General features: G+C 41.1%; 1 protein-coding gene across 1 annotated transcript; it reads left to right on the forward strand.

Moving 5' to 3' along the window:
• The first annotated feature begins 1,569 nt into the window (after positions 1-1,569).
• On the forward strand, positions 1,570-23,876 carry LOC117251589 (thrombospondin-type laminin G domain and EAR repeat-containing protein-like). Its single transcript, XM_033618050.2, has 16 exons — positions 1,570-2,415; positions 4,895-5,121; positions 7,959-8,023; positions 8,104-8,265; positions 8,353-8,585; positions 8,896-8,986; positions 9,093-9,246; positions 12,991-13,122; positions 14,445-14,562; positions 14,663-14,777; positions 16,592-16,772; positions 17,940-17,998; positions 18,534-18,710; positions 21,091-21,269; positions 21,385-21,486; positions 21,561-23,876. Exons 2-16 carry the CDS (start codon positions 5,040-5,042, stop codon positions 21,712-21,714), a joined length of 2,004 nt encoding a protein of 667 aa, XP_033473941.2. The 5' UTR covers positions 1,570-2,415; positions 4,895-5,039; the 3' UTR covers positions 21,715-23,876.
• Positions 23,877-25,494: the final 1,618 nt, after the last annotated feature.

Below are 25,494 nucleotides of genomic sequence, written 5' to 3' on the forward strand. Positions count from 1 at the left end.
AGCCTTTTTCGAAAAAAAAAGTTACAAAGTGCTTCATGAGACAAATTAAAAATGGCAGACGAATGATGATAAAAAAATTAAACGTAAAATTCATAAAACAATGTAGTTAAAATAAGCAATAAAATAAAAGTTAAGAGAATTCCTTTTTATGTAAATGTTTTTAAAGGGAAATTTCGGTTTATTTCAACCTGTCTCCTATCGTCCTAAATTTGTTTCAAGTGACTAGTGACATAAAAATAATAGTTAGCATGTTAGCCATTAGCCTAGATACAGCCGGGGCGCATAGTAGTGTCAGACCTGTTAAAACGTAAGTGAACGGGCAACCTTCAAGTGCAAAGTTAGTCCACTAAACAAGCTTTTTTTCCACAAAGACCACCTCATATCGTTAGGATAAATGTCAGAGATCATATAGAAAACGACATGTAAACGTGTTGTCTTACCTTACCGGTGTGCTGCCATGTTTGTTTACCATTTAGCTCTGCTTTCCAAAGGGCGGCTGAAATATTGCGTGAACAAGCAGTGATCTAATACCGTGCCTGAAATCTCGCGAGAACAAGCAGCAGCAGCTGGAAGGCAGAACCGGACAGTAGCCTGAAAAGTTCATTCATTTATTTTATGAAAGATTTATAGAATAATGGCTGACTTTTTGCCAGACTTCGACTTTGTGGAGGAGGAATTTGATTTTGCAGAGTTTGATGGCCGCCCTTATTTATTTGAGCCAGAATACACTGACGAAGAGCTTCGTGAAACTGAAGAACAGAGGAGGAGAGAGAGAGGCGCAACAGGTAGAGGACGAGAGAGGAGGAATGGCTGCTGCAAGGCTGCGTAGCTCTGGAGATTGGTGGTGTACCTGTGAATGCTGTGCCCCAGTGCCCACAGAAGAGGAATGCCTCTGTTGCAAGGAATGGGACCGGTTGCAGCCTTATTTTCAAGGTCTGGATGTGACCGAGGACGAGACACCTCCACCTGGAGTGGTATCCAGCTGGGCTTTATCTAGAGCTCGCGAGATATATTTCGGCCGCGCTTTCGAAAGCAGAGCTAAATGGTAAACAAACATGGCAGCACACCGGTAAGGTAAGACAACACGTTTACATGTGGTTTTCTATATGTTCTCTGACATTTATCCTAACGATATGAGGCGGTCTTTGTGGAAAAAAAGCTTGTTTAGTGGACTAACTTTGCACTTGAAGGTTGCCCGTTCACTTACGTTTTAACAGGTCTGACGCTACTATGCACCCCGGCTGTATCTAGGCTAACGGCTAACATGCTAACTATTATTTTTATGTCACTAGTCATTTGAAACAAATTTAGGACGATAGGAGACAGGTTGAAATAAATGGAAATTTCCCTTTAAGTGAATAAATGAGTAAATTTAGAAAGCATTTCCTTGAATCATGTTTGACTCTGTTCATCTTCAGAGTTAAAGAGGCTGCCCCCCCTCCCTCTCTCTCTCTTCAGCTCCTCCCAGTCTTTTATATGTAAATGTGGGGCGAGCGAGGCTGCCTCACCTGCAGGTAAACTGTCTCACCTGAACCTGAACATCACTTCAGTCAGTCTGAGTGCTCTGAGCTGAAGGGAACAAACTTCTGAGGCTCCTTCGGCTCTTTGAAGTTTCTCATCTGAAGAGCTTTTACAAACAGAGTCGTGTTCAGAGGTGAAGAACTGAGACGACCTGTGGACTGTGTGTCCTCAGAGACAAAGACACGTCTTCAGGAGGGTTTAATAAGATTTAAAGAAAAGTAGAAGTCTGAAGGAAGGTTTAAAAAGACTTAAAAAGAATGACAGGTGGACGTCTGCATCTTTAGGACATCTGACAGAAAACACTAAAGAAAGATGGACCACTGTGATGAACTTTTTAAGATGCTGTAAGTATTAAAAAAAGGAACAAAGTTAAGGTTTGAAATGTGAAGACAGGTGGACACGTCCTGTTTTTTTTCTGTCTGCATGTTTTTAAAGACCAAAGATTGAATATTTGAAGAAGACGACAATCAAGACAACTTCTCTGTGATCTTTTTATTTTGGTTTTTAAAGAACAGATAGTTAAAAAAAATGTTTTGAGGGAGTTAAGAAATTCGATTTTTTATTTACTGGATCATTTGAAGAGAAGGACACCGGGAAGAAATTTCTGAAGAAGACGGGACATCAAATGTCCTAAAGTTAAGACCTGAGGAGGACAGAAGGACGGACTTCTCAGAGATTATTTTGGGTTTTGTTCCTGCAACAGACGATCTTTAGAACATTTATTTAGGACTGTTTCAGAGACGACAAAGTTTGAGCGAAGGACATCTCCTTCAAGACGTCTCGGAGAGGTTTCAGGACAAGAGGAAATAAAGTGTCTTCATGTCAGTGTTGGACCATGAACTGATCCAGGATCAGGACTCAGCAGGCTGGATTAACCTCTGACCTCTGACTCAGGTTTGATTTTACATGATTTATTTGAAAAACTTTATTAATACATAAACTTCAAATCATGTTAGGTGTTGACAATGAACCGAAGTCGATTAAAACCCTAAAAACAAACAGTAGTCAGTGTGGTGATGACAAACGTGGAGTTCTCCTGGTTTACAGCAGCTGTGTTTTCTTGTAGTTTGGGTCTGTTGAGTGATTTCTGATTTACACCTGTAAATAAAGAACTTAAACTGGTCGAGTCCTGGAGACATTTTACAGATGATGAGAACAGGAGTGAGGCTGGGATAAAAATATATACCTGAAGCACCAAGACATGATTACTTATATAATTATATATTTAATATGTTATTTTAAAGGTTAGGGTGTTTTTAACTGAAGTAGAGAGACAAAGGTCCAGGTTTGGACTTGAACAGAGATGTTGTGGTTCAAGGTCGGCACCTTAAACCTCAAAGTGTTTAAAGGATCCAGATTATATTTAGTTAAACAATTGAAGACGTCACACCTGAACCTGGGTCAGATTTAAGGCTGTAGGGGATCAGGGCTTCGCTGTTAGGACTCTGTATTGACCTGCCTCACCAAATCATTATACAGCATACCCACAGTCATGGAAAACCTGCAAAAGTTGTTTCACAATTTAGTTTTCTGGGCCTGGGAAAGTCATGGAATGAGAAAAACCCTTGAAAGTTTTGGAAAAGTCAAACTGTAACCTCATGTGTAATGCAACATAACAGCAAATTTAGGATGCTTTCACACCTACCTGTTTGGTTTGGTTCAGTCCGACTCAAGTTCGTTTGCCTCCTAAGTGCTGTTCGTTTGGGTAGAGTAGATGTATATGTCTTGCTTCATGTTAACTGAAATTACATTTGAAGAGTTAAAGGCTGATATGTTGAATGTTTAAATATATTGTGGCAGAGTGATTAAACTAATTGAACTAATTTTGACCCACTAAAATTTTTAAATTGTGTGAAAAGTTTGATGTTGTGAATGGAAATGTATTATGGGTCCTTTAAAAGTCCTGGAAAGGTTTTTAAATCTTTACATGAAAATCTATGGGAACCCTCATTATCTTCTTAGTCTATCAGTCATCCTCGTGTTTTTCATTCTTTATATCTTGTAAAGTTTTATCCGCTGCACATTTTAGATTGTATCTGACGTCTGAGTCACTGGTTTCACTGGTTTTATTCCTTGTATCTGATAAACTTTATCATTATAATTAGGAAGATATTAAAGTTGCCTGTAGAAAAATCTCCTCTGTATCTGTAGAGGTGTGATGTCCTCACAAACCTGTGTATGAACAGGGTCCCCTGATCGTCTAGCTGGCAAACATGTTGATACACTCGTCTGAGTTTCCTTCAGTTGTTACTGTCAGATCACAGAGGTCAGGTTTACTGATAACAGTGAAGCAGGATTTATACTTGTACATCAGCTCTATACAGAGCCAAAGCTGTTGTGATTATTCATACTGCTGCAGTGGAGTGTCTGTGTCACTGTGAAGTGCTGTAAAGTTTAGTTGATTCAAAACACACATTAAACATGGCTTAATAGAGACAATTTCAAACACAAGTATCAGCTTCACTATAACTCGCAGCATTCACAGACAAACACTTGTCTTTATCTGGACACATTTTCCCCACAAATCCAACATGTTAACGTTATTAGCACAAGCCTATGGCATTTTACATTGTATAAATTAACCTAGCAGCTAGCAGACTTTTCCTCTACTCATATGAAGCCAGGGACAACAGCAACATTTAATAAAGGTAGTGTTACAAAATTTGGCTCCATTACAACTCACAAGGTTCACTGACAAAACAACTGTCTTATACTAAACACGTTTTCCAAACAAATACAACATGCTAACATTACTAGCACAAGCCTATGGCATTTTACATTGTATAAATTAGCGTAGTGACGAGCAGAGATTTCCTCTGCTCATATGAAGCCAGGATAAATCACACACAAGACTTAAAATGTTATTTTTGTGGAGGATTTATTGTCTTCACAATGTATTGTTTCTTATCTGTGAAATTAAAGTAAATAAAAGCTTTGTTTCCATTGAGGGAAATGGTTTCAGCTTACAGCTCGGGTTACTGTCAAGTTAATACTTAGTCTTCTATCCCTTGATACCACGTCAAACCTCGCCACAACTCTGACGTGATTTTTGTTGCTTTGAATTTTACTTTATTTTTCTTCAGGTGAAGTTAATGTGTCTGACATTCAGTGAGCTGATGAAGGAGGTTTGAAGGTGATATGTCTGGATTGTTTTCATTTCAATATGTAGTGTGGTTTTAATGAAGAAACTGGAGAAGGAAGAAAATCTTCCAATTCATTTCAAGGTTTGATTTTCAAAGTTTTGATGTGTTGATGTTAAAAATTGGTTTTAATTTGAAAGTCAGGAATGACAATGTGCATTAAATCCTAATTCACGTTGCTGTAACAGCTGATTATTTTATTTTGGTGATGTTTTATTCTGTTTTCGACACAGACGTCTGAACGCTGCAGAGAAGAAGAAGAGAATCTGATTGGATGCCTTCCTGGTGCAGGTCGTCTGTCAGCCTGAAAATGACAGTGAGCGACGCAGGTCAAGAAGCAGACCGGTGAGGGGAAATCAAACCCACGTCGTTGGCGTTATGTTGGTGTGTCACTCCCTGCTGCTCACTGTGGTGCTGCTCGCCGCCAGAGTCTGGAGCCAGAGCTGGAGACCCTGCACAGGTATGAGGACACAGGTGTGACTCGTGACGTGTTAAAGGTCCCAACAAGTCTGTTGGATCTGTTGTTAGCATTAAAGGAGCAGTCTATCATCATGTCCCCCTGTTAGCCTAGCTTAGCACACAGAATTAGAAGAAGGGGGAAACTGTTAGCCTAGCTTAACACAAAGACTAGAAGCTGAGGAAAACTGTTAGCCTAGCTTAGCACAAAGACTAGAAGCAGAGGGAAACTGTTAGCCTAGCTTAGCACAAAGACTAGAAGCAGGGGGAAACTGTTAGCCTAGCTTAGCTCAAAGAATGTAAGCAGGGGGAAACTGTTAGCGTAGCTTAGTTCAAAGACCGTAAACAGGAGGGCATTGTTAGCCTAGCTTAGCACAAAGACTGGAAGCAGAGGGAAACTGTTAGCTTAGCTTAATACAAAGACTAGAATCAGAGGAAAACTGTTAGCGTAGCTTAGCACAAAAACTAGAAGCAGAGGGAAACTGTTAGCCTAGCTTAGCACAAAGACTAGAATCAGAGGGAAACTGTTAGCCTAGCTTAGCACAAAGACTAGAAGCAGAGGGAAACTGTTAGCGTAGCTTAGCACAAAGACTAGAAGCAGAGGGAAACAGTTAGCCTAGCTTAGCACAAAGACTAGAAGCAGAGGGAAACAGTTAGCCTAGCTTAGCACAAAGACTAGAAGCAGAGGGAAACTGTTAGCGTAGCTTAGCACAAAGACTAGAAGCAGAGGGAAACAGTTAGCCTAGCTTAGCACAAAGACTAGAAGCAGAGGGAAACAGTTAGCCTAGCTGACCAACAACTGCTAAAAACAGCGAACGAAACCCTAAAATGTCTTTAAAATCCTTAACAGACCAACAACTGTATTAAAGTGACAGACTTTTTCCTCTGGTAATGAATGAATGAAAGAATGAATGTATTGCAGTGATTAGCCAACTTTAGTATCAGGATATTCACTGTATCTGTGGCCTCTTTGACCCGGCTGCTGTGTTTCATGTGTTTCAGATGTTTCTCTGCTGCTTTGTGCTTCGTTATTGTTTCGTGTCTTTGAAATGTGAGATCTATTTCTGTACATGTCGTCCCCTCCCTCCATTCATCCTCCATTCATCCTTCATTCATCCTTCATTGATCCCACTGCAGCAACAAAACACACAGACGGCCTCAGAGGAGCTTAAAGGGGAATTCCAGATAAAAACTAACAGAGACAAAGATTTAAACTCCCTGTGCGTCTCTTCTTTCATCTCATATCTGTCACCTGTCATATCCTTATCTGACTCTGTCCTGGATGCTGAAGGCCGTGTTCAGTCCTGCAACAGGACCGAGCATCCTGCTGCTGCTATATGCAATGGTACAATCTGGTCATCACAGGATTCAACATACATTTAACCAATCCTTAAAAAAATCCCAATTTTTCCCCATTCATTGCAACAATAATTCACATTTACTTGTTTCTCCAACACTTATTATGACTCTGTATTTTTTCATGATTCTGTACATTACTCCATGACTCTGTATGGTCCTCCCTACAATACTCAAACTAACTGATCTGTAACATTATGAACTGTGTGGTGGGCTGAATTCAGGCTGTTTCTATTCTGACTGTTACAGATCAACTTATCAAAAACACACAAAAAAAACTGTTCAATGTAGACCATTTCTCTTGGTGAAAAACAAAACATGGCATCATTATTAGATGAACCCCAGCCTCCAGCAGCAGATATCTCTACCTGGACACACCTTTGGTTCTATTTTTAGATCAGCACTGAAGCCACAGGTGGAGGAATCAAACGCACCCTGAGGTGACGATGTGATGAAAATAAACTCTGCATAGCTGAAGAGTGAATCAGATATCTGATACAGATTAATATCCAGCTGACCACATGACAGACACACTTATCAATCACAGGAAGAGGAAAATGTCCTGTTAGAAAGACATCTGATAGAATAAAAATAGACAGCTGTTGTGTAACATCAGCTGTGACTCTGTCAGACTGAAATTCATTTTTTACTGATTTCACTTCAGCTGTGATGAGTTTGGTGAAGTTCTCAGAAATGATGGAGGCCATGAACGTTAAGATTTTTTAAAATACTTTATAATATTTCTGAGGAAAAATTTTGATATTCTGAAGGACCTCATATTTGTTCACTGACATTATGCCTTTGCATTTCCTGCATTACATGAGCCACTCGCTAGCTTGCTAAATTGTTTAGTTTTTCTGGCTTCTAGGCGCAGGCAGCAGCGTCCGTGTTTTTGTGAACTAGCAGCGTTGCTCTCATGACTTTATCATTTGAACACCAAGCATATCCTGTACACCGCTTCCCGTGCTATAACCGCAAGTTCACGAGTTCCATTGAAAGGCATGACTTACCACAAAGACTTAAAGCAGGAGGAAACTGTTAGCCTAGCTTAGCACAAAGAACATAAGCGGGGGAAACTGTTAGCCCAGCTTAGTTCAAAGACCGTAAACAGGAGGGCATTGTTAGCCTAGCTTAGCACAAAGACTGGAAGCAGGGAGGAAAACTGTTAGCCTAGCTTAGCTCAAAGAACGTAAGCAGGGGGAAACTGTTAGCCTAGCTTAGCTCAAAGAACGTAAGCAGGGGGAAACTGTTAGCCTAGCTTAGCTATAAGAACGTAAGCAGGGGGAAACTGTTAGCCTAGCTTAGTTCAAAGACCGTAAACACGAGGGCATTGTTAGCTTAGCTTAGCACAAAGACTCAACCTTTCTTTGTGAGTCTGATGTATCTGACTCTCATAACAACATAGAAAAAAATAGATTTCTCTCTTTTTAATAAATGTAAAAATGTTGTTTCTGATGCAGTTTGTACTTTCTGTTTCTTCCACAGACCTGCTGCCTCTTGACCTGCTGGCCAGAGTCCTTCCACACCCAGAACAAGCCCCGCCCCCACAGGTAGGACAGGTGAACACATGAAGAGTTAATGACTGCAGACCAGATGGTGTTAACACATGATCAAACAAATGACCAATCAGGTGCAGATGGTTCAGTCCAAAGGATCCAGAGGTCTCCGACTGGCCGGAGCCACGGCGACAGCGCTGAGTTTTCCCGCCTCCCAAATCTTCAGCAACTGTGACTACTTCCCGGCTGAGTTCTCATTGGTTACCACCATCAAGATACCGAGACTAAGACAGAAGGTGAGCCAGTAGAATGGATGATAACCTCACAGAACCTGATCCAGTCTGATCCGGTCTGATCTAACCTGTTCTTCTCTCTTTTTCCAGAGGAACGAATACATCTTCTCTGTGGTGGACGAGAGATCGGATTCCCTGTTGCTAGGGTTACGTGTCTCAGAGAACCGCCTGCACCTCCTGGTTACACCCCCCGGTGTTGGTGGACGAAGCCGGCTGAGCTTTAAGGATATTGGACTGGATGATAACCGCTGGCACACTGTGGTGCTCGCCATCACCGGACCGTACGCCACGCTGAGCGTCGACTGTGGACTTCCTCTGGAGCTGTGAGTAACTGTCAGACCAGTCCAGACTGGTTCAGACCAGTTCAGATTGGTTTCCGATTAGATCAACTAGACAAGTTCAGACTGCTTCAGACCAGTTCAGGCGGGTTCAGACCATTTCATACCAGTTAATTCTAGTTCAGACCAGTTTAGATCTGTTCAGACCAGTTCAGACTGGTTCATACCAGTTTAAACCAGTTCAGACCAGTTTAAACTGGTGTCTGACCAGTTCATCATCAGGTTCAGTCCACAGTGAGGTCAGTTTGAAGCCCAGAGGCCAGATTGTTACATTAACTGGTTTCCTGTTTCCCAGTAAACAGGTCCGGTCATTCCCCAGCACTCTGAGCACCAGAGGCTCCAGGTTCTTCATTGGCAGCAGGAGGAGGATGAGGGGACGCTTCTCTGTGAGTCTGGGATCAGGACTGTGGACAGCCCTCCAGGGTCCTGGTGTCATATCTAAAAACAGAAGCTTTAATGTGAAAAAGCTTAGAACTTCCTGTCTGTGTTCAGGGTTTACTGCGGCAGCTGGTTCTGCTTCCTGGTTCAGACGCCACGCCCAGACTGTGTCCGACCTCTGACCCCAGCCTTGCTGAGCTATCCATCCCCCAGGTCCTAAAGTCCACCCCTCTGCAGCCCGACCAGTATGGACCAGTTTACCCATACGGTGAGGAGAGGAGGGGCTGGGATCAGATCTAAGAGGCCGTACACAGGCTGTGTCTTTAACCCCCAGGAAAACAGAAAATTAATCAGCAGTTATTTTATTAGTCAATTAATGGTTAAAGTCCGTGAGGTTGTGCTCTCCCTCTGACATGACAGTAACTTTAATGTTTTTGGATTAATAAATGTTTGTTGGACAAAACAAGACATTTAATGAAGTCACTTCAGGCTCTGATGTTTTTAGACCAAACCTTTAATTGATAAATAATCTAGAGAGTAATCTGAATTTAATCTTTAACGGCAGCCCTCGTCCACAAACTTTTGGCAACGTAGAGAGACCCTGATATAAACAGGTGTATCAGGTGGACATGAGGGTCAGTGAGGACTCTCAGCTCAGTGTTGGTGCTTCAGCTTGTGATGGTATCAGAGATTCAGTAACCTGAGACACAACATGACTGACAGGGCAGAACTTCCTCTGTGTGTGTGTGTGTGTGTGTGTGTGTGTGTGTGTGGTTTGATTGACTGTCGGGTTTCTGTTCTGTGTGTTTCCATGACAACAGTGACTGACAGGTGATGATGTTCAGTTATAAAAACAACAACATGGTGCAGGTGTGTTCTCTCCCCCATGAAACAGTCAGGGGCTTTCAGTGATATTCAGGAACTGTTAGCCTAGCTTAGTACAAAGACTGGAAGCAGAGGGAAACTGTTAGCCTAGCTTAGCACAAAGACTGGAAGAGAGGGAAACTGTTAGCCTAGCTTAGTACAAAGACTGGAAGCAGAGGGAAACTGTTAGCCTAGCTTAGTACAAAGGCTGGAAGCAGAGGGGAAACTGTTAGCCTAGCTTAGCACAAAGACTGGAAGAGAGGGAAACTGTTAGCCTAGCTTAGTACAAAGACTGGAAGCAGAGGGAAACTGTTAGCCTAGCTTAGTACAAAGGCTGGAAGCAGAGGGGAAACTGTTAGCCTAGCTTAGCACAAAGACTGGAAGAGAGGGAAACTGTTAGCCTAGCTTAGTACAAAGACTGGAAGCAGAGGGAAGCTGTTAGCCTAGCTTAGTACAAAGGCTGGAAGCAGAGGGGAAACTGTTAGCCTATCTTAGTATAAAGACTGGAAGAGAGGGAAACTGTTAGCCTAGTTTAGTACAAAGACTGGAAGCAGAGGAAAACTGTTAGCTTAGCTTAGCACAAAAACTGGAAGCAAGAGGAAACTGTTAGCCTAGCTTAGCACAAAGACTGGAAGTAAGAGGAAACTATTATCTTAGCTTAGCACAAAGACTGGAAGCAAGATGAAACTGTTAGCCTAGCTTAGCACAAAAACTGGAAGCAAGAAGAAACTGTTAGCCTAGCTTAGCACAAAAACTGGAAGCAAGAAGAAACTGTTAGCCTAGCTTAGCACAAAGACTGGAAGTAAGAGGAAACTATTAGCCTAGCCTAGCACAAAGACTAGAAGCAGAGGGAAATTGTTAGCCTAGCTATGTAGTCTCTGACGCTGACCCAGCAGGTCTTACAGTATTATGTGATTGTTGTGGTTATAAATGACTAAACATGCTGTAGGGTTTGTCCTGGACTCAGAGATGAAGCTGATATGAATCTGAAACATCTGAAGCAGACTGAGAGGATTTCCTTGAAGCAGCCTGAGGCTCACAGAGTTAATAAAGTTCAGCAGACTGAACTCTGATGGATATCTGACGCTTTATGACTCACAGTTTATATAAACTTCAATCAGGTGAAACATCTGAGGTGTGTTTGATTTACGTTCCTACACACTGCTCACAACAAAGTCGACTTATCGTCAGACTTGACCTGATGTTTCAGTGTTTGTGTTTGCTGGAACATGAGTCTGGATGATGAGATGTGAGACTCACTTACTGTTATTAATGAAGTTGAAAGACAACCTTGTCAGAGGTGACGTTATCATGACCTGTGACACCTCTTACCTCCTCAGACTTTCATTTGAATATCTAAAGAGGCAAAAACAGCTCCAGTATGACTATAGGGGAAGAACAGTCTTCCTAAACAACCAGGTCTCACTATGAACTTATAAGATCCGGTTATTGGGCGATGTCAGACACTGACGAAAAAAGAAACTGAGATCTGTGTGGGTACATGAGACCCTAAAAAAGAGGGTGGATCACGAGGAGTTCCACCAGTTGGTCCAGAAGCGTCTCCTCCATGGTGCTGTTTCCTGGCATATTTTAGGATGACTCAGGGGCAGTTTGACAACCTCCTGTCTATCGTTGGGCTGTATAGCTCTGGGTATCCAGCAACTGCTACCACGAGCTTCTCTTCCACTGTTTACCAACTGTAAACTTGTAAAAAAAGATGACGAAAAAAGAGATGATGTGGGGTGTTTTTCCGCTCTGAGTTGAAGTTTTTCAGTTCAGAGCACCGGCAGAAACAGCAGGCGCCTAGAGCACAGAAACTGCAGGCGTGTCGCAACGCAAAAACGGCAAGCAAAAAGTTTCACTCTTGTTAAGAGTCATGAAAAGGTGCCTCAAGCCGCTGAAACACTTTTTGTGTGATCAGGCCTAATGTTGGCATGATACATGACTGGTCTTGTCCCACACTGGACTATGTGGCCAGTGATAAGAACAAAAGTTAAGACGCCAAACGTCCAAGTGGGGCAGGTGAGAGGGGTGGTGGATGGGTCCAACAAACACGGACTTTCACTCAGGGGAGCAGTGTTTTCATCACCTAAGATTATAAAGCCAAACCCTGTTCTTTTATCCTAAACCTAACCACGTGTTTTTGTTGCCTAAACTCAACCACGTGTTTTTGTTGCCTAAACTCAACCATGTGTTTTTGTTGCCTAAACTCAGGGTACCCAGGGTACCTTGCACGTCGTATCTGGACGCTGAAAGTCCAAGACCAAACTTCTATATGTGATGAGGTCAAAGTGAAAAAGTGTTGGTGGCTAGGCATTGAAGCTAAAGCTAACAGGCTAATCATATCTGCAGAACCTGCCTGAGAACCTTCATGTTTTTAAGTTTTCCTTAGTCTGACAGTAATCCAGTGATAGGTGTGTGTACATCCACAGTGTAACCAGGAGCTGCTCACAGATCATTCAGCTCCCTGTGAACGCTGCTAACAGGAAATATACAGTGACATCATGTCTGTCAGGTTCAGTGCTGTAAATCAGTGGTGTTTCTTTCCTCAGGTTGAATCTCATTAGCAGCCCGTGTGTCTGTCGTCTCTCTGACTGATGTGTAATGATATGAGAGTCATCTCCCTCTGTCTGCTCATAATGAAGACGTGTGGTTTGAAGGAGTGACGAAAACCTTCATTACCTTCAGCTCATTAACACTGAGCTGTCAGATACAGTTACTGTCTGAGGCCAGACGCTGAAAAGACAAATAATAAATGGTTTCTAGTTCCTGTTGTTCCAAACAGAAGGGGCTTTCCTTCATCACGCTTCACCTCCACACTGTCTGCACTGTGTGCTCTACTATCATAAATCTGTGAGGTACCGTCAAGAAGTAATTTTACTTTTTGGAAGCTAAACTCGTATAAATAACTCAAGGTGTCAGATAAATGAAATGCAGTAAAAAGTACAATATGTCCCTCTGAGATGTAGCCAAGTGAAAATAAAGTAGCATAAAGTGGAAATACTATAATTTATATAGATAGTAAAGTGCCTGTAATTTTACAGTACTTGAGTAAATGTTTACAGCAGTTTTATTTCGTGTTCGACCCTAACCCTCACACTGTGAAACTTCTTGAAGAGGTGTTGTTGGTTTTGTTGTTGTATTTCAGAGGCGGAGGCCAGAGTGACTCTGGGGAATCCTCCGACATGTTCAGGACCGGAGCAGGGCCAGCTGTGGTTCAACATTCAGAGAAAAGGCCTGTTCATCTGTGACGGACTCACCTGGAGGACTCTGCTGCACAGTGAGTCTGAATATGTTCACAGTGCAGTCAGAAAATAATATAAAGAAACAGACGCACGTCACATGTTGTGTTGTCCTGACATATGTTAGTAGGATGTCAAAAAATATGGGCAAAATGTGCAAAACAGAAATTTACAAAAAAAATGAAAAAAGAAGTCAAATGTCAGATGTCAAAAATGTCCCAAAAACTATAAATAAATGTTAAAATGTTAAAAAAACATACAAAAAATTACAAAAATAATCAATATATGTATGAAACTATTAGTAAAATGTATGAAATAATTCTGAAAATTATCAGTAAAATATCAGAAAAATATTGCAAAATGTTTGATTTTTTTAAATGTACTAATAATATATTCAAAATGTAAAAAAAAGAAAATTAAATAAATGAATAATGTGTGAACGTTTTCTGAAAATGATTAGTAAAATGTTTAAGAAATATTAATAAATCCATGTAAAGGATTTCAAAAAATATTAAAAAAAATGTACCAGAAAATTGCCTTCAAAATTAGTGAAATGTAAAAAAAAAAAATACAAAAATTATTCATAAATGTATAAAAATCTCATGAAATTGTAAAATATCGATTTTTTGGGAGGGGTATAAATAAAATTAAAAATATAAAAAACTCTCCCAAATAATTGGTAAAATGTACAAGAAATATTAATAGATATGTGGTGGGGGGGGGGGGGGGGGGGGGGACAAAAAAATACTACTAAAATATACAAAAAAATATTAATGTACAGTTTGCCAACTTTAGAGGAAAGAATCATTGTAAGATAAAGTCCTCATGTTTAAGAACACGTCTGTGAGAAAATTATTTTTCATTATATTACTAGAATTTAATTTATATTTTGGGAAAAAGTGAAAAAGAAAATAGTCATTATGAGACAAAAATGCTGTTTGGGAGAAAGTCAGAATTTAATAATAGTATATGACGTTTCAGTGTAATCATTTTAAAAGTTAAGTGAAGGAGATAAATCAGTAATTTAATAATAAAGTGATGCTGTGTCAAAAATAATCTTAAAGAATAAGATGATACATTCTTCTAACAGTGAAAACATTATTTTTTGTTAAACATAGTCAGAATTATTATATAATTATTAGTATGTATGTCGCATATGAAGATTTTTAATAAAGGTAATTGAAAAGAGAAATTAGGACATTGTTTGTCAACACTGTAATGTTTTGGCTGTGATGACAACTGAGTCCTGTAGAGAGGTAAGGTGACTTTGATTTAAAACATGCCTAAAATATATAACATAAAACTAAGTGGCCCCTGTACTTCATGTGTCTCTTGCACATGTCTCTTGTGTCCTCTGCAGATCCGGAGCGTTTGGACTACGTGGAGGACTACCAGGATCTGTACACCAGCTCAGAAACCTTTGACGTTGAGGTCTTCTCCATCCCGTCTGAGGGCCTGTTCATGGCTGCAGCCAACAGGTACTAAAACACTTAGAACAACACCACCAGCTCTGAGGGACATAAAGGACTAACTGTGTCCTCTGCGTCTCCATGGTAACTCTCATGTCTCATCCTGCAGGGACTCTCGACCCGGTTCAGGTATTTACAGATGGAAGAATGGGTCGTTCCATCTCCACCAGAACATCAGCACTCAGGAGGCTCGAGCCTGGAAACATTTCACCATCGACAGTCAGGTGAGAGCTGCTCCACCTTCAAACCTTCATCACTCCATGTTATTAACGCCCAACTAAACTGTGAGACATAAAACTCACCGGTCATTTTATGAGGTACACCTTGCTTGCAGCGGGTTGGCCCCTTTTTAATTCTTGGTGTCATAGATTCAACAAGGTGCTGGAAACATTCCTCAGAGATGTTGGTCCATATTGACATGATGACATCACACAGTTGCTGCAGATTTGTCGGCTGCACATCCACGATGAGAATCTCCCGTTCCACCACATCCCAGTACAGTGTACAGTGAACTCATTGTCATGTTTGAGATGATGTGAGCTTTGTGACATGGTGCGTTATCCTGCTGGAAGTAGCCATCAGAAGATGGGTACACTGTGGTCATAAAGGGATGGACACGCTCAGCAACAATACTCAGGTAGGCTGTGGTGTTTAAACCATGCTCAGTTGGTACTAAGAAAATCTCCCCCACACCATTACACCACCAGCAGCAGCCTGAAGCGTTGATACAAGGCAGGATGGATCCATGCTTCCATCTGAATGTGGTTTTTCCAATCTTCTATTGTCCAGTTTTGGTGAGAAAACCCGTGTGAATTGTAGCCTCAGTTTCCTGTTGTTAGCTGACAGGAGTGGCACCTGGTGTGGTCTTCTGCTGCTGTAGCCCATCTGCTTCAAGGTTGGACAAGGTGTTGTTGCTTCAGAGATGGTCTTCTGCACACCTTGGTTGGAACCAGTGCTTATTTGACTTCCTGTTGCCTTTCTATCATCTTGAACCAGTCTGGCCATTCTCCTCTGACCTCTGGCATCAACAAGGCATTTTGGCTCACTGGATATTTTCTCTTTTTGGGACCATCCTCTGTAAACCCTAGAGATGGTTGTGCTGAAAATCCCAGTAAATACTCAGACCAGCCTGTCTGGCACCAACAACCATGCCACGTTCAAAGTCACTTAAATCACCTTTCTTCATCATTCTGATGCTCAGTTTGAACTTCAGCAGGTCGTCTTCACCATGTCTACATGACTAAATGCATTGAGCTGCTGTCAAACGTGGACTTTGTTGACTTCAATTCATCAGGAATGTTTTTGGATTCTTCGTTCACTGTGAGAGAAAAGTTTTCTTGAGAAACTCAACCTAACACAGGCTCAGTAACTGATATATAAACGGTCGTTTTGTGGGTGCAGGATTCCTTTAATACAAATTCCCTGGACGATGTCTTCCTTTAAGTGTTCTTGCTGTGTTTGACGACCAGTTGACCTCTGACCATGTGACCTTCAGCCTGCGGTTAACTTTGAACCTTTGAGGCTTTTATGTGCTGAGGATGAAACAGCGTCTGTGAGAGGTCAGAGACAAAGAGACGAGCTGTTTCTGTTTGAACTCTCCTGTTCACTTTGTGATGGCTGTTTGTACAGTGTACATGCACACGCACACACACACACACACACACACTGGCTGTTACAGAGAAATCCTCACATGCATTTAAAACAGTCCGACTGTTCCAGTTCATCCTGAAGGTGCTGGTGGGCCAGAACTCTGGACCAGTCCAGTTCCCCCACACCAAACTGGGAAGTCTGTTTCTTCATGGAGCTGGTTTTGTGTCACGTTGAAAGAGACAAACCTGGAGGAAACTATGATCATGTGATGGAGCATTAAAATCTCTCCTCACTGGAATTAATGAAGACAAAATCATTTGAACACAGACTAAAGACGTGTCCACTTACTTTTGGCCACATACTGGTCTCGTGAAGTCTGACAGAATACTGGATGTTATAAATACCGTGATGTCACAGCAGATGAATTTCGTGTTTTTGTCCTCGTCAGATGTTCCTGGTGGTGGCGAACTCCAAGGAGGCGGAGCCTGAGCTGTCAGTCATTTACAGGTGGAATCAGCGACGGCGGCGTTTCCTCCGTCACCAAACTCTGGAGACTCACGCCGCTCTGGACTGGGAGGCGTTCAGCATCCACAACCAGAGCTTCCTGGTGGTGGCCAATCACAGACGAGGTAAACAAACAGCGACAGAAACATGAGTGACCTGTAGACACACGGAAACATCAAAATCAAATCACACCAAGTCAAACTTTATTTGTAAAGCACATTAAAAAACAACTGCAGCCGACTGAAGTGTGAACAGGATCATCGTCCGTCCGTCCGTCCGTCTGTGTGTTGTGTCCTCCTGTCAGAGTTTTATTGAACCATTAACATCAAACACACCTCCAACTTCTGATTACACATTCATGTGGTGTGTGTGTGTGTGTGTGTGTGTGAAGATAAAACACACTCAGAGATCTGAGCTGAAAAGAAGCAGATTGTTTATGATCCAACCATCTGAAAGAAAAATACTGAAAGAGAGAAAGAAAAAAGTCAGTTGATGATGCAGGTGTACTGTGGTTAGATCACACACACGCACACACACACACACACACACACACATACACATTTAAAGGAACAGTCCAACATGTCGTCTCAGTTCATGTCTCGATCAATAGAGCTTTTGATGTCACCTCAGGCCTTCAAAATAAAAGCAGGAAATAAAAGAGAATTACAAAACTCTGAAAAGTTAATGTTAGTGTGTTACTAATACATGTTAAGTTGTTTACCTGTAAACAAATAAACAACAGACTGTAGAGAAAGCAGATTCTCAAGATGTTCTCAAAAACTACAAAACAAGTTCAGTAACAAAGAAGTAGAGCGGTGAATATGTATCCTACATTATTAATCAGAAATCAGAAATAATTTATTGATCCCCGTGGGAAAATTGTGATTTTATTTTATTATTTTATTTTTTTTGTCTGATGTGTTTCGCATCATTAATCAAAAACCTTTAAATGGCAATTAAAGAAAACAGTTTATTTACTCCACATTTTTGGTCCGATACTGAATAATAATAACAATTATTAATAACATTGATCATAGTTAATATAATATTGAAAAAAAATTATAGTAAGATTGGTGATAATAATAATAATGATACTAATTATTAACATTAATTTACTATAAGAATAGTTAATAACATTGATATATAACATTGATAATTATTAATAGTTAAAAAAAAAACAAATAACATTAAAAACAGTCAATAATAAAGTTTGTAATTATCAATAATCACATTGATTGGCTGCTGACGTGTCTCTCGGGTAGTTTAATTAAGACATGTCTTTGTGTCCTCAGCCAGAGACTCCAACCACAACATCCACAGTTTCATCTACAGGTGGAACCCAAACACACAGGTAACTGTCTTCATAAGACACACTGTCCTCACAAACACTGTCCTCACAAACACTGTCCTCACAAACACTGTTCTCACAAACACTGTTCTCACAAACACGCCGCTGTCCTCATAAGACACACTGTCCTCACAAACACTGTTCTCACAAACACACCGCTGTCTTCATAAACACACTGTCCTCACGAGCTGTCCTTGCAAAGATGCTTTCCTCTTAAACTGTCCACACAAACGGGCTGTCCTCTTGAACAATCTGTCGTTATAAACACGCTGTCCTCTCCTCTTTCATCCTCTCCTGTCTTGTCCTGTAATGGCTGTGGCCAGGAGGTAAAGTGGGTTGCCCACTAATCAGAAGATTGGTGGTTGATCCTCAGCTCCTCCTGTCTGCATGTCGAAGTAGTGTGTGGAAATGTGTGAACATGACTCTGTAGAACAAAAGTGCTTTTAGTGGTCAGAGAGACTAGAAAGGCGCCATTAAGGTGTAGGTCCATTTACCATTCATCTGACCCTCCTCTCTTGTCTTCATTCTCGTCCTTTAGCTGTTTGAGGTGAATCAGACTCTGTCCACATCCGGAGCATATGACTGGGAGTTCTTCTCTGTCGGACCGTACCACTTCCTGGTGGTCGCCAACACCTTCAACGGTCAGACCACCATCATCAGCTCTGTGGTTTACGTCTGGGTTAACGGATGTTTCCAGACCTTCCAGAGCATCCCGGTTAGTGTCTGTTATTGTCTTTGTGTTGTAGATCTGATGGCAGCAGGTTCAGGGTCTGCTTCCAGAACTTTGTCTCTGATATCCAAAAACTTTCCTGCTACTTTTTAATCCAACCACTTGGTTAAAGTCACTTTAGATCAGATTTGATGCCCTCCAGTGGGGGCTTCAGAAAAGACACTGTGATAAAAATAACTTGAGAAGAAGCAGAAGAAGTATATTCACCAAAGATTACAGTTAAGTTAGTCTCTACCTGTAGACGGGAGTCTCTACCTGTAGACGGGAGTCTCTACCTGTACAAGTAAGTTTATCTGTACAGGTGAGTCTCTAACTGTCGAGGAGCCTCTACCTGTAGAGGAGAGTCTCTTCCTACTTGTGCAGGTGAGTCTACCTGTAGAATAAACCTTACCTGTGCAGGTAAATCTCTACCTCTACAGGTGAATCTACCTGTACTTGTTCTGTCGGTTATGTCAGCCAGCACCTTCACCCTCTTCTTCTTTTTCTTCTTGGTTAAATCTACCTGTAAAGGAGAGTCTCTACCTGCACAGGTGAGTTTCTGACTATAGAGGAGTCTCTACAGGTAGAGGAGAGTCTCTTCCTACTTGTACAGGTGAGTCTTCCTGTAGAGGAATCCTTACCTGTGCAGGTAAGTCTCTAGGTCTACAGGTGGGTCTACCTGTAGAGGAATCCTCACCTGTACAGGTAAGTCTCTAGGTCTACAGGTGGGTCTACCTGTAGAGGAATCCTCACCTGTACAGGTAAGTCTCTAGGTCTACAGGTGGGTCTACCTGTAGAGGAATCTTTACCTGTACAGGTGAGTTTTTACCTCTACTGGTGAGTCTATCTGTAGAGGAGAGTCTCTACCTACTCGCACAGGTGAGTCTACCTCTAGAGGAATCCTTACCTGTGCAGGTAGGTCTCTTCCAGTACCAGTTAGTCTCTACTTGTAGAGGTGAGTTTCTACTTGTACAGGTGATCTACCTGCAGAGGAATCCTTACCTGTGCGGGTTAGTCTCTACCTGTAGACGAGAGTCTCTACCTGTACAGGTAAGTCAACCTGCACAGGTGAGTCTCTACCTCTACAGGTGACTCTACCTGTCCAGGTGAGTGTGGTGAGGTGCTCCTAGCTGGCTGACAGCAGAGAGCAGACAGACATGATGAAGAGGATTATCTCAGTGATCACAGTGAATCAGACTCTAACAGCCGCTGACTCACGGCTGAGTTATTTAAGTCTTACTGCTGATTGAAGACGTGTCTCTCTGGATTACAGGGACATTTACAGTCTTTTAGGACCTCATTGTTCTTTCTCTTGGTTGGGAGAGTATATGCTGATGTCACAGGAAGTAAACAAACACCCAGTTTAACTTCACTATCGTGCCCAGTGATTCCAGTCAGACCCTGTAAAATAGAAGTGTCTACAAAAGAGTTCAGTCTCTCCACTGATGACTTTTTCTCTTCATGAGACAAAAGACGAGCTGGAGAAAGTGGAGTACAGGAGATTAGTAGATGACAAAATAATCTTAATATAACATAGCTGTAACTTTGCATTGATGAAATAAGATCATATACACACACAGGTGACCTGCAGCTTATAGGCTGAGTGTTTCCTGCTCCTTCACTCACACCTGTAATAACTCTGCAGGCAGGATGTCCTGCAGTAAAAAGGTCAAACAGTCATAAAGCTGTAGATATGATGAGAGACGCTCACATGAAAGCAACTCTTTAAAATCACTTTCAGATTTATGAAAATGTCTTTTTACTTCTTCAGCTCGGTTAGTTCATGACGCTCTGATTAAAAAGGAAATGAGAGCCTCCAATTAAAACAGGAAACCAGAGCAGTGTAATTAATGTGTGTGTGTGTGTGTGTGTGTGTGTGTGTGTGTGTGCGTGCGCGCGCGTGTGTGAGGGGGTTTCCAGCGGCAGACTGTTTGGACTCGTCCGTCAGGGCGGATCATCTCACTGAGACTTTTATTTGATTTTAAAACCACAAAAAACATGTTAAAGCTTCATGAAACCAGCTGAACCTTTAATTCAACTTCTGACAGAAACTGTCGCAGCCAGAACACATTAAACTCTGCTTACACCTCCTCTAATAGATCTACAAATAGATCTCACTTCACAGGCTGAGATACAGACTCTGCCGGCGTCCTCTACAGGCTGCAGGAGTCATTACACCCACAATTAAAAACACACTGACGACTCCTCAGTTCTGTGTCTGTGTTTGTGCTTATTGTGACCGAAGCTGGCTCGGCACCTTTATCTGGGCAGCTGTACTCCCTCCGCCTAAAGCATAGCTATCATCCCTTTCCTTTACTGACCAAGGCTAAAGGTTGTAACACAACAAAACTCCTTCACAACCATTGGTTTGTTCCTCTCCCTGTAGACGGTGGGAGCGACAGACTGGGAGACGTTTCAGATCGACGGCAGGTTCTTTCTCGCCGTCGCCAACAGTCAGAAGGTTTCAGAACGCGGCCCAAGTCTCTACAGCATCAACTCCACCGTGTACGAGCTCAACATGCTCACACAGACGTTCATCCCTTTCCAGGACATCCTCACGCACAGGTGAATCTCCAGGTGGAGTCTCTGAGAGTAATGTCGTGTTTCAAAGATTGAGAACAGAAGAACATAGAACAGTGGAACTGCCCTTTAAAGAGACTTTATATGTTGCTGTGTTCAGTGCTGTGGACTGGGAGTTCTTCACCATCGGAGATGAGAAGTTCTTGGTGGTGGCCAACTCTCATGACGGCAGCTCGTACTCTCTGAACAGTATCGTCTACAGGTGAGTACTTCCTGTCACATGTCACTGCAGACTGTATCTGTAGGGTACTATCTCTGTGTGTTTTGTGTTTTCAGGTGGCAGGGTTACGAGGGCTTCGTCCCGGTTCACAGTCTGCCGACGTTCGGCTGCAGAGACTGGGAATACTTCAGGACCGACGAGGGCTCCTTCCTCGTCTACTCCAGCGCCACCTCCAGGCTCAGCAAGGTCTTCAAACTCAGGACCTACTGAATGAGACTCCGTCCTGCAGCTGCTCGCACTCTGCTGCAACCTCTGCTTCAGAAACATCAGAAGAAAGTTTGACTTTTAAAAACTGCTGAGACATTGATGGTCATTAACTCAGACCCCCAAAAACTTATAATTTACCATCGTTTTACACCTGTGTGTTTTGAAGTCTTTAGAGTTAAATCCTGAGACACTTCACACCCTCAGCCTGCGGAGGAGGAGTCAGATCCTGCTGATGTAATGTTTAAGCTGCGTCCTCTTCAGGATTTTAGAATAATAATGACTTAAATTTATATATGTAGCACTTTCTTATACAGTTATTTAAAAGAGTTAGGTCATGTTAAGCTCTACTGAGAGAGGGCGGAGTGCTCAGGTGGGCAAAGATAAACTTTCGAATATAAAAAAAGGGCTCATTTACAACAAGGTCCAGGTTTAAAGATCCAGATGATGGTGTACTCGCTCATCCCTAATATTCAGAGGACTCTGAAAACTTAAGTCAAAAATGTTGCTGCTCATCTGATAGCTGTCAACATGCTAACATACACTCACGGGCCACTTTATTAGGTACACCTTGCTCGTACAGGGTTGGACCCCCTTTTTAATTCTTGGTGTCATAGATTCAGTGAGGTGCTGGAAACATTCCTCAGAGGTTTTGGTCCATATTGACATGATGACATCACACAGTTGATCCATGATGAGAATCTCCTGTTCCAGCACATCCCAAAGGTGCTCTATTGGACTCTTCTGCTGCTGTAGCCCATCTGCTTCAAGGTTGGACAAGCTGTTGTTGCTTCAGAGATGGTCTTCTGCAGACCTTGGTTGGAACCAGTGCTTATTTGACTTCCTTTTGCCTGTTCGTGAACATATGACATCAGAGAACATGAAAGCCATCAGGAGAGGAAGACCCTTAAAAGCTCCTCAGATGTCTTGTTGTAATTTCAGCTACTGGTCAGTACTGCTGTTGTCTTTACAGGCGTGTTTCTTTAATCTATATTAGTTTCCATGTAGTCAAAGTCAGCTGAATGGATTTCATTTCACTGAGTGATGATGATGAAGAGGAGGAGGGAGAGTTTTCAGCCAATATCTTTGCCTCCCCTTTAACTCTGTTGCGTGATTTTGTTAAAGCGACGTCATCTTCAGGGCTCCATAACCTCATATGCTAACAATAGTAATCAGGACTTTTCTTACACAGACCCGAAATCTAAGCAGGTGGTGAAGAGACACTGAACACTTGGGGTGGAGCAGGTCTCACTTTCAGCCCTGCAGTGTAACGGTGCAGAGCGAACGACCCACTGCATCAGGAAAAGGTCACTCAGGAGGAAAAACAACACACAGCTACGATAAAAACGCTCAACTGATAAAATACCATAGATTATAAAAATGAGTAAATAATTTAACCTGAAGGAAATCAAGACAAATATACTTTAGTCTGTGTCTGACTCTGCTGTGGCGACAAAATAACCTTAAACATACAAACAGAAGTAAAACTAAAGCAACACAGCAAAGTTCATCGTGACGTTATTTTAAAAGTTGCTCTGCAAAGCAAAAGTGACTAATTTATTTGACACTGTAAACTGGAAGAAATTAAATAAACTTTATAACTTATTATAAATTAATTGGCTGTTCAGCTCTAATGAAAGGCTTCAGATGTTTCTGATATATTAAAGCAGAATATATTGTTCTTGTGTGATGTAGCATTGTTGTGTAAAACCAAAGAAAAGCTTTGTTAAAAATCTTTTGTACTTATTTTCTACAATGTTTCTGTTTAAAACTGAATATTATCCTAATATTACTGTAAGCTGAGATCTGTGCTGTGCACTTGTAATTATGAAATATAGGTTTGTATCTTGATATTTGTTATAAAATACATTTATCACAGTGTGTCTGTTTTGTCACAGTAAATACAGTCACACCACTGCAGACAATAACAGACCCACAGGTGCTTTTTAAATATTATTGTATAGCCAAACAGTAATTTATTATATTTGTGTTGTGTTTGCTTATAAATCCTAAATAACTGTAGTACTAAATATGTGACATGGAGTGATAATATATTATTGTTCATGATAAACAATTCATTATCTGAAGCAGAATTTATAATTCAGAATGTAACAGTTTTATCCATGTTTGAATCTTCATCCTTAATAAATTCTCCTCATTATCTCTGACATTGTGATTTCCTGCTCCAGTTTGGTTTTATTTTTGTGTCCAGTTTCAGTTGTATATGATTTCATTTCTATTTATAAACCATAACATTAATATATACTGTAGATTCTCACATTATATCACATCTATTTTTTTTACTGACGACTAATTCTTGCACACTAAGCATTCTTTTTATTATTAATATTTGAACATCCCCTGGAATGTATTTTTACACATACCTGTCGAGTACTTTAATTTTAAACAGTTGAACTATATATATTTTTAAATTAATTTATTAATTTTGAATTTTTAAGATTCTTGTAATTGCACCAAAATACCAAAGCAAAGTCCATGTATGTGTAAAACTACCTGGCAATAAACCAGAGTCTGATTCTGATAATTGCTGCTGGAGATATTAAAGATTTTACACAATTAAATTAGTTAAAATTGATATAAATACTTTTTCTTCTTGTTTAAACTACTTTTAGTCAATCTAGATATTTTTTTAAATTTAGTTTTGTATTTTATTGATTATTTTTTCTCTTTAAATTATTTTTTAATGTAATTTATTTATTTGTCTTCAACATATACATTTAAACTTGATATAAATACATTTTCTATTTATGTTTTAAATATTTAAGATAACGTCAAAATATACAATTGAAGTCAATCTATTTTTTTTAAAATTTATGTTTATATATATATATACAGTACAGGCCAAAAGTTTGGACACACGTTCTCATTCAATGCGTTTTCTTTATTTTCATGACTATTTACATTGTAGATTCTCACTGAAGGCATCAAAACTATGAATGAACACATGTGGAGTTATGTACTTAACAAAAAAAGGTGAAATAACTGAAAACATGTTTTATATTCTAGTTTCTTCAAAATAGCCACCCTTTGCTCTGATTACTGCTTTGCACACTCTTGGCATTCTCTCCATGAGCTTCAAGAGGTAGTCACCTGAAATGGTTTTCCAACAGTCTTGAAGGAGTTCCCAGAGGTGTTTAGCACTTGTTGGCCCCTTTGCCTTCACTCTGCGGTCCAGCTCACTCCAAACCATCTCGATTGGGTTCAGGTCCAGTGACTGTGGAGGCCAGGTCATCTGCCGCAGCACTCCATCACTCTCCTTCTTGGTCAAATAGCCCTTACACAGCCTGGAGGTGTGTTTGGGGTCATTGTCCTGTTGAAAAATAAATGATCATCCAACTAAACGCAAACCGGATGGGATGGCATGTCGCTGCAGGATGCTGTGGTAGCCATGCTTGTTCAGTGTGCCTTCAATTTTGAATAAATCCCCAACAGTGTCACCAGCAAAACACCCCCACACCATCACACCTCCTCCTCCATGCTTCACAGAGGGAACCAGGCATGTGGAATCCATCCGTTCACCTTTTCTGCGTCTCACAAAGACACAGCGGTTGGAACCAAAGATCTCAAATTTGGACTCATCAGACCAAAGCACAGATTTCCACTGGTCTAATGTCCATTCCTTGTGTTTCTTGGCCCAAACAAATCTCTTCTGCTTGTTGCCTCTCCTTAGCAGTGGTTTCCTAGCAGCTATTTGACCATGAAGGCCTGATTGGCGCAGTCTCCTCTTAACAGTTGTTCTAGAGATGGGTCTGCTGCTAGAACTCT

Source organism: Epinephelus lanceolatus, chromosome 14 (assembly GCF_041903045.1).
Source record: "Epinephelus lanceolatus isolate andai-2023 chromosome 14, ASM4190304v1, whole genome shotgun sequence".
Classification (NCBI taxonomy): domain Eukaryota; kingdom Metazoa; phylum Chordata; class Actinopteri; order Perciformes; family Serranidae; genus Epinephelus; species Epinephelus lanceolatus.

What these genes read in the sequence shown, in the direction of transcription:
- LOC117251589 (XM_033618050.2), top strand. Translation starts at nt 5,040, where the DNA reads ATGTTGGTGTGTCACTCCCTGCTGCTCACTGTGGTGCTGCTCGCCGCC. An exon ending in TGTGGACTTCCTCTGGAGCT is followed by an intron (nt 8,586 to 8,895) that starts GTGAGTAACTGT and finishes CCTGTTTCCCAG; the next exon opens with TAAACAGGTCCGGTCATTCC. An exon ending in GGATGAGGGGACGCTTCTCT is followed by an intron (nt 8,987 to 9,092) that starts GTGAGTCTGGGA and finishes GTCTGTGTTCAG; the next exon opens with GGTTTACTGCGGCAGCTGGT.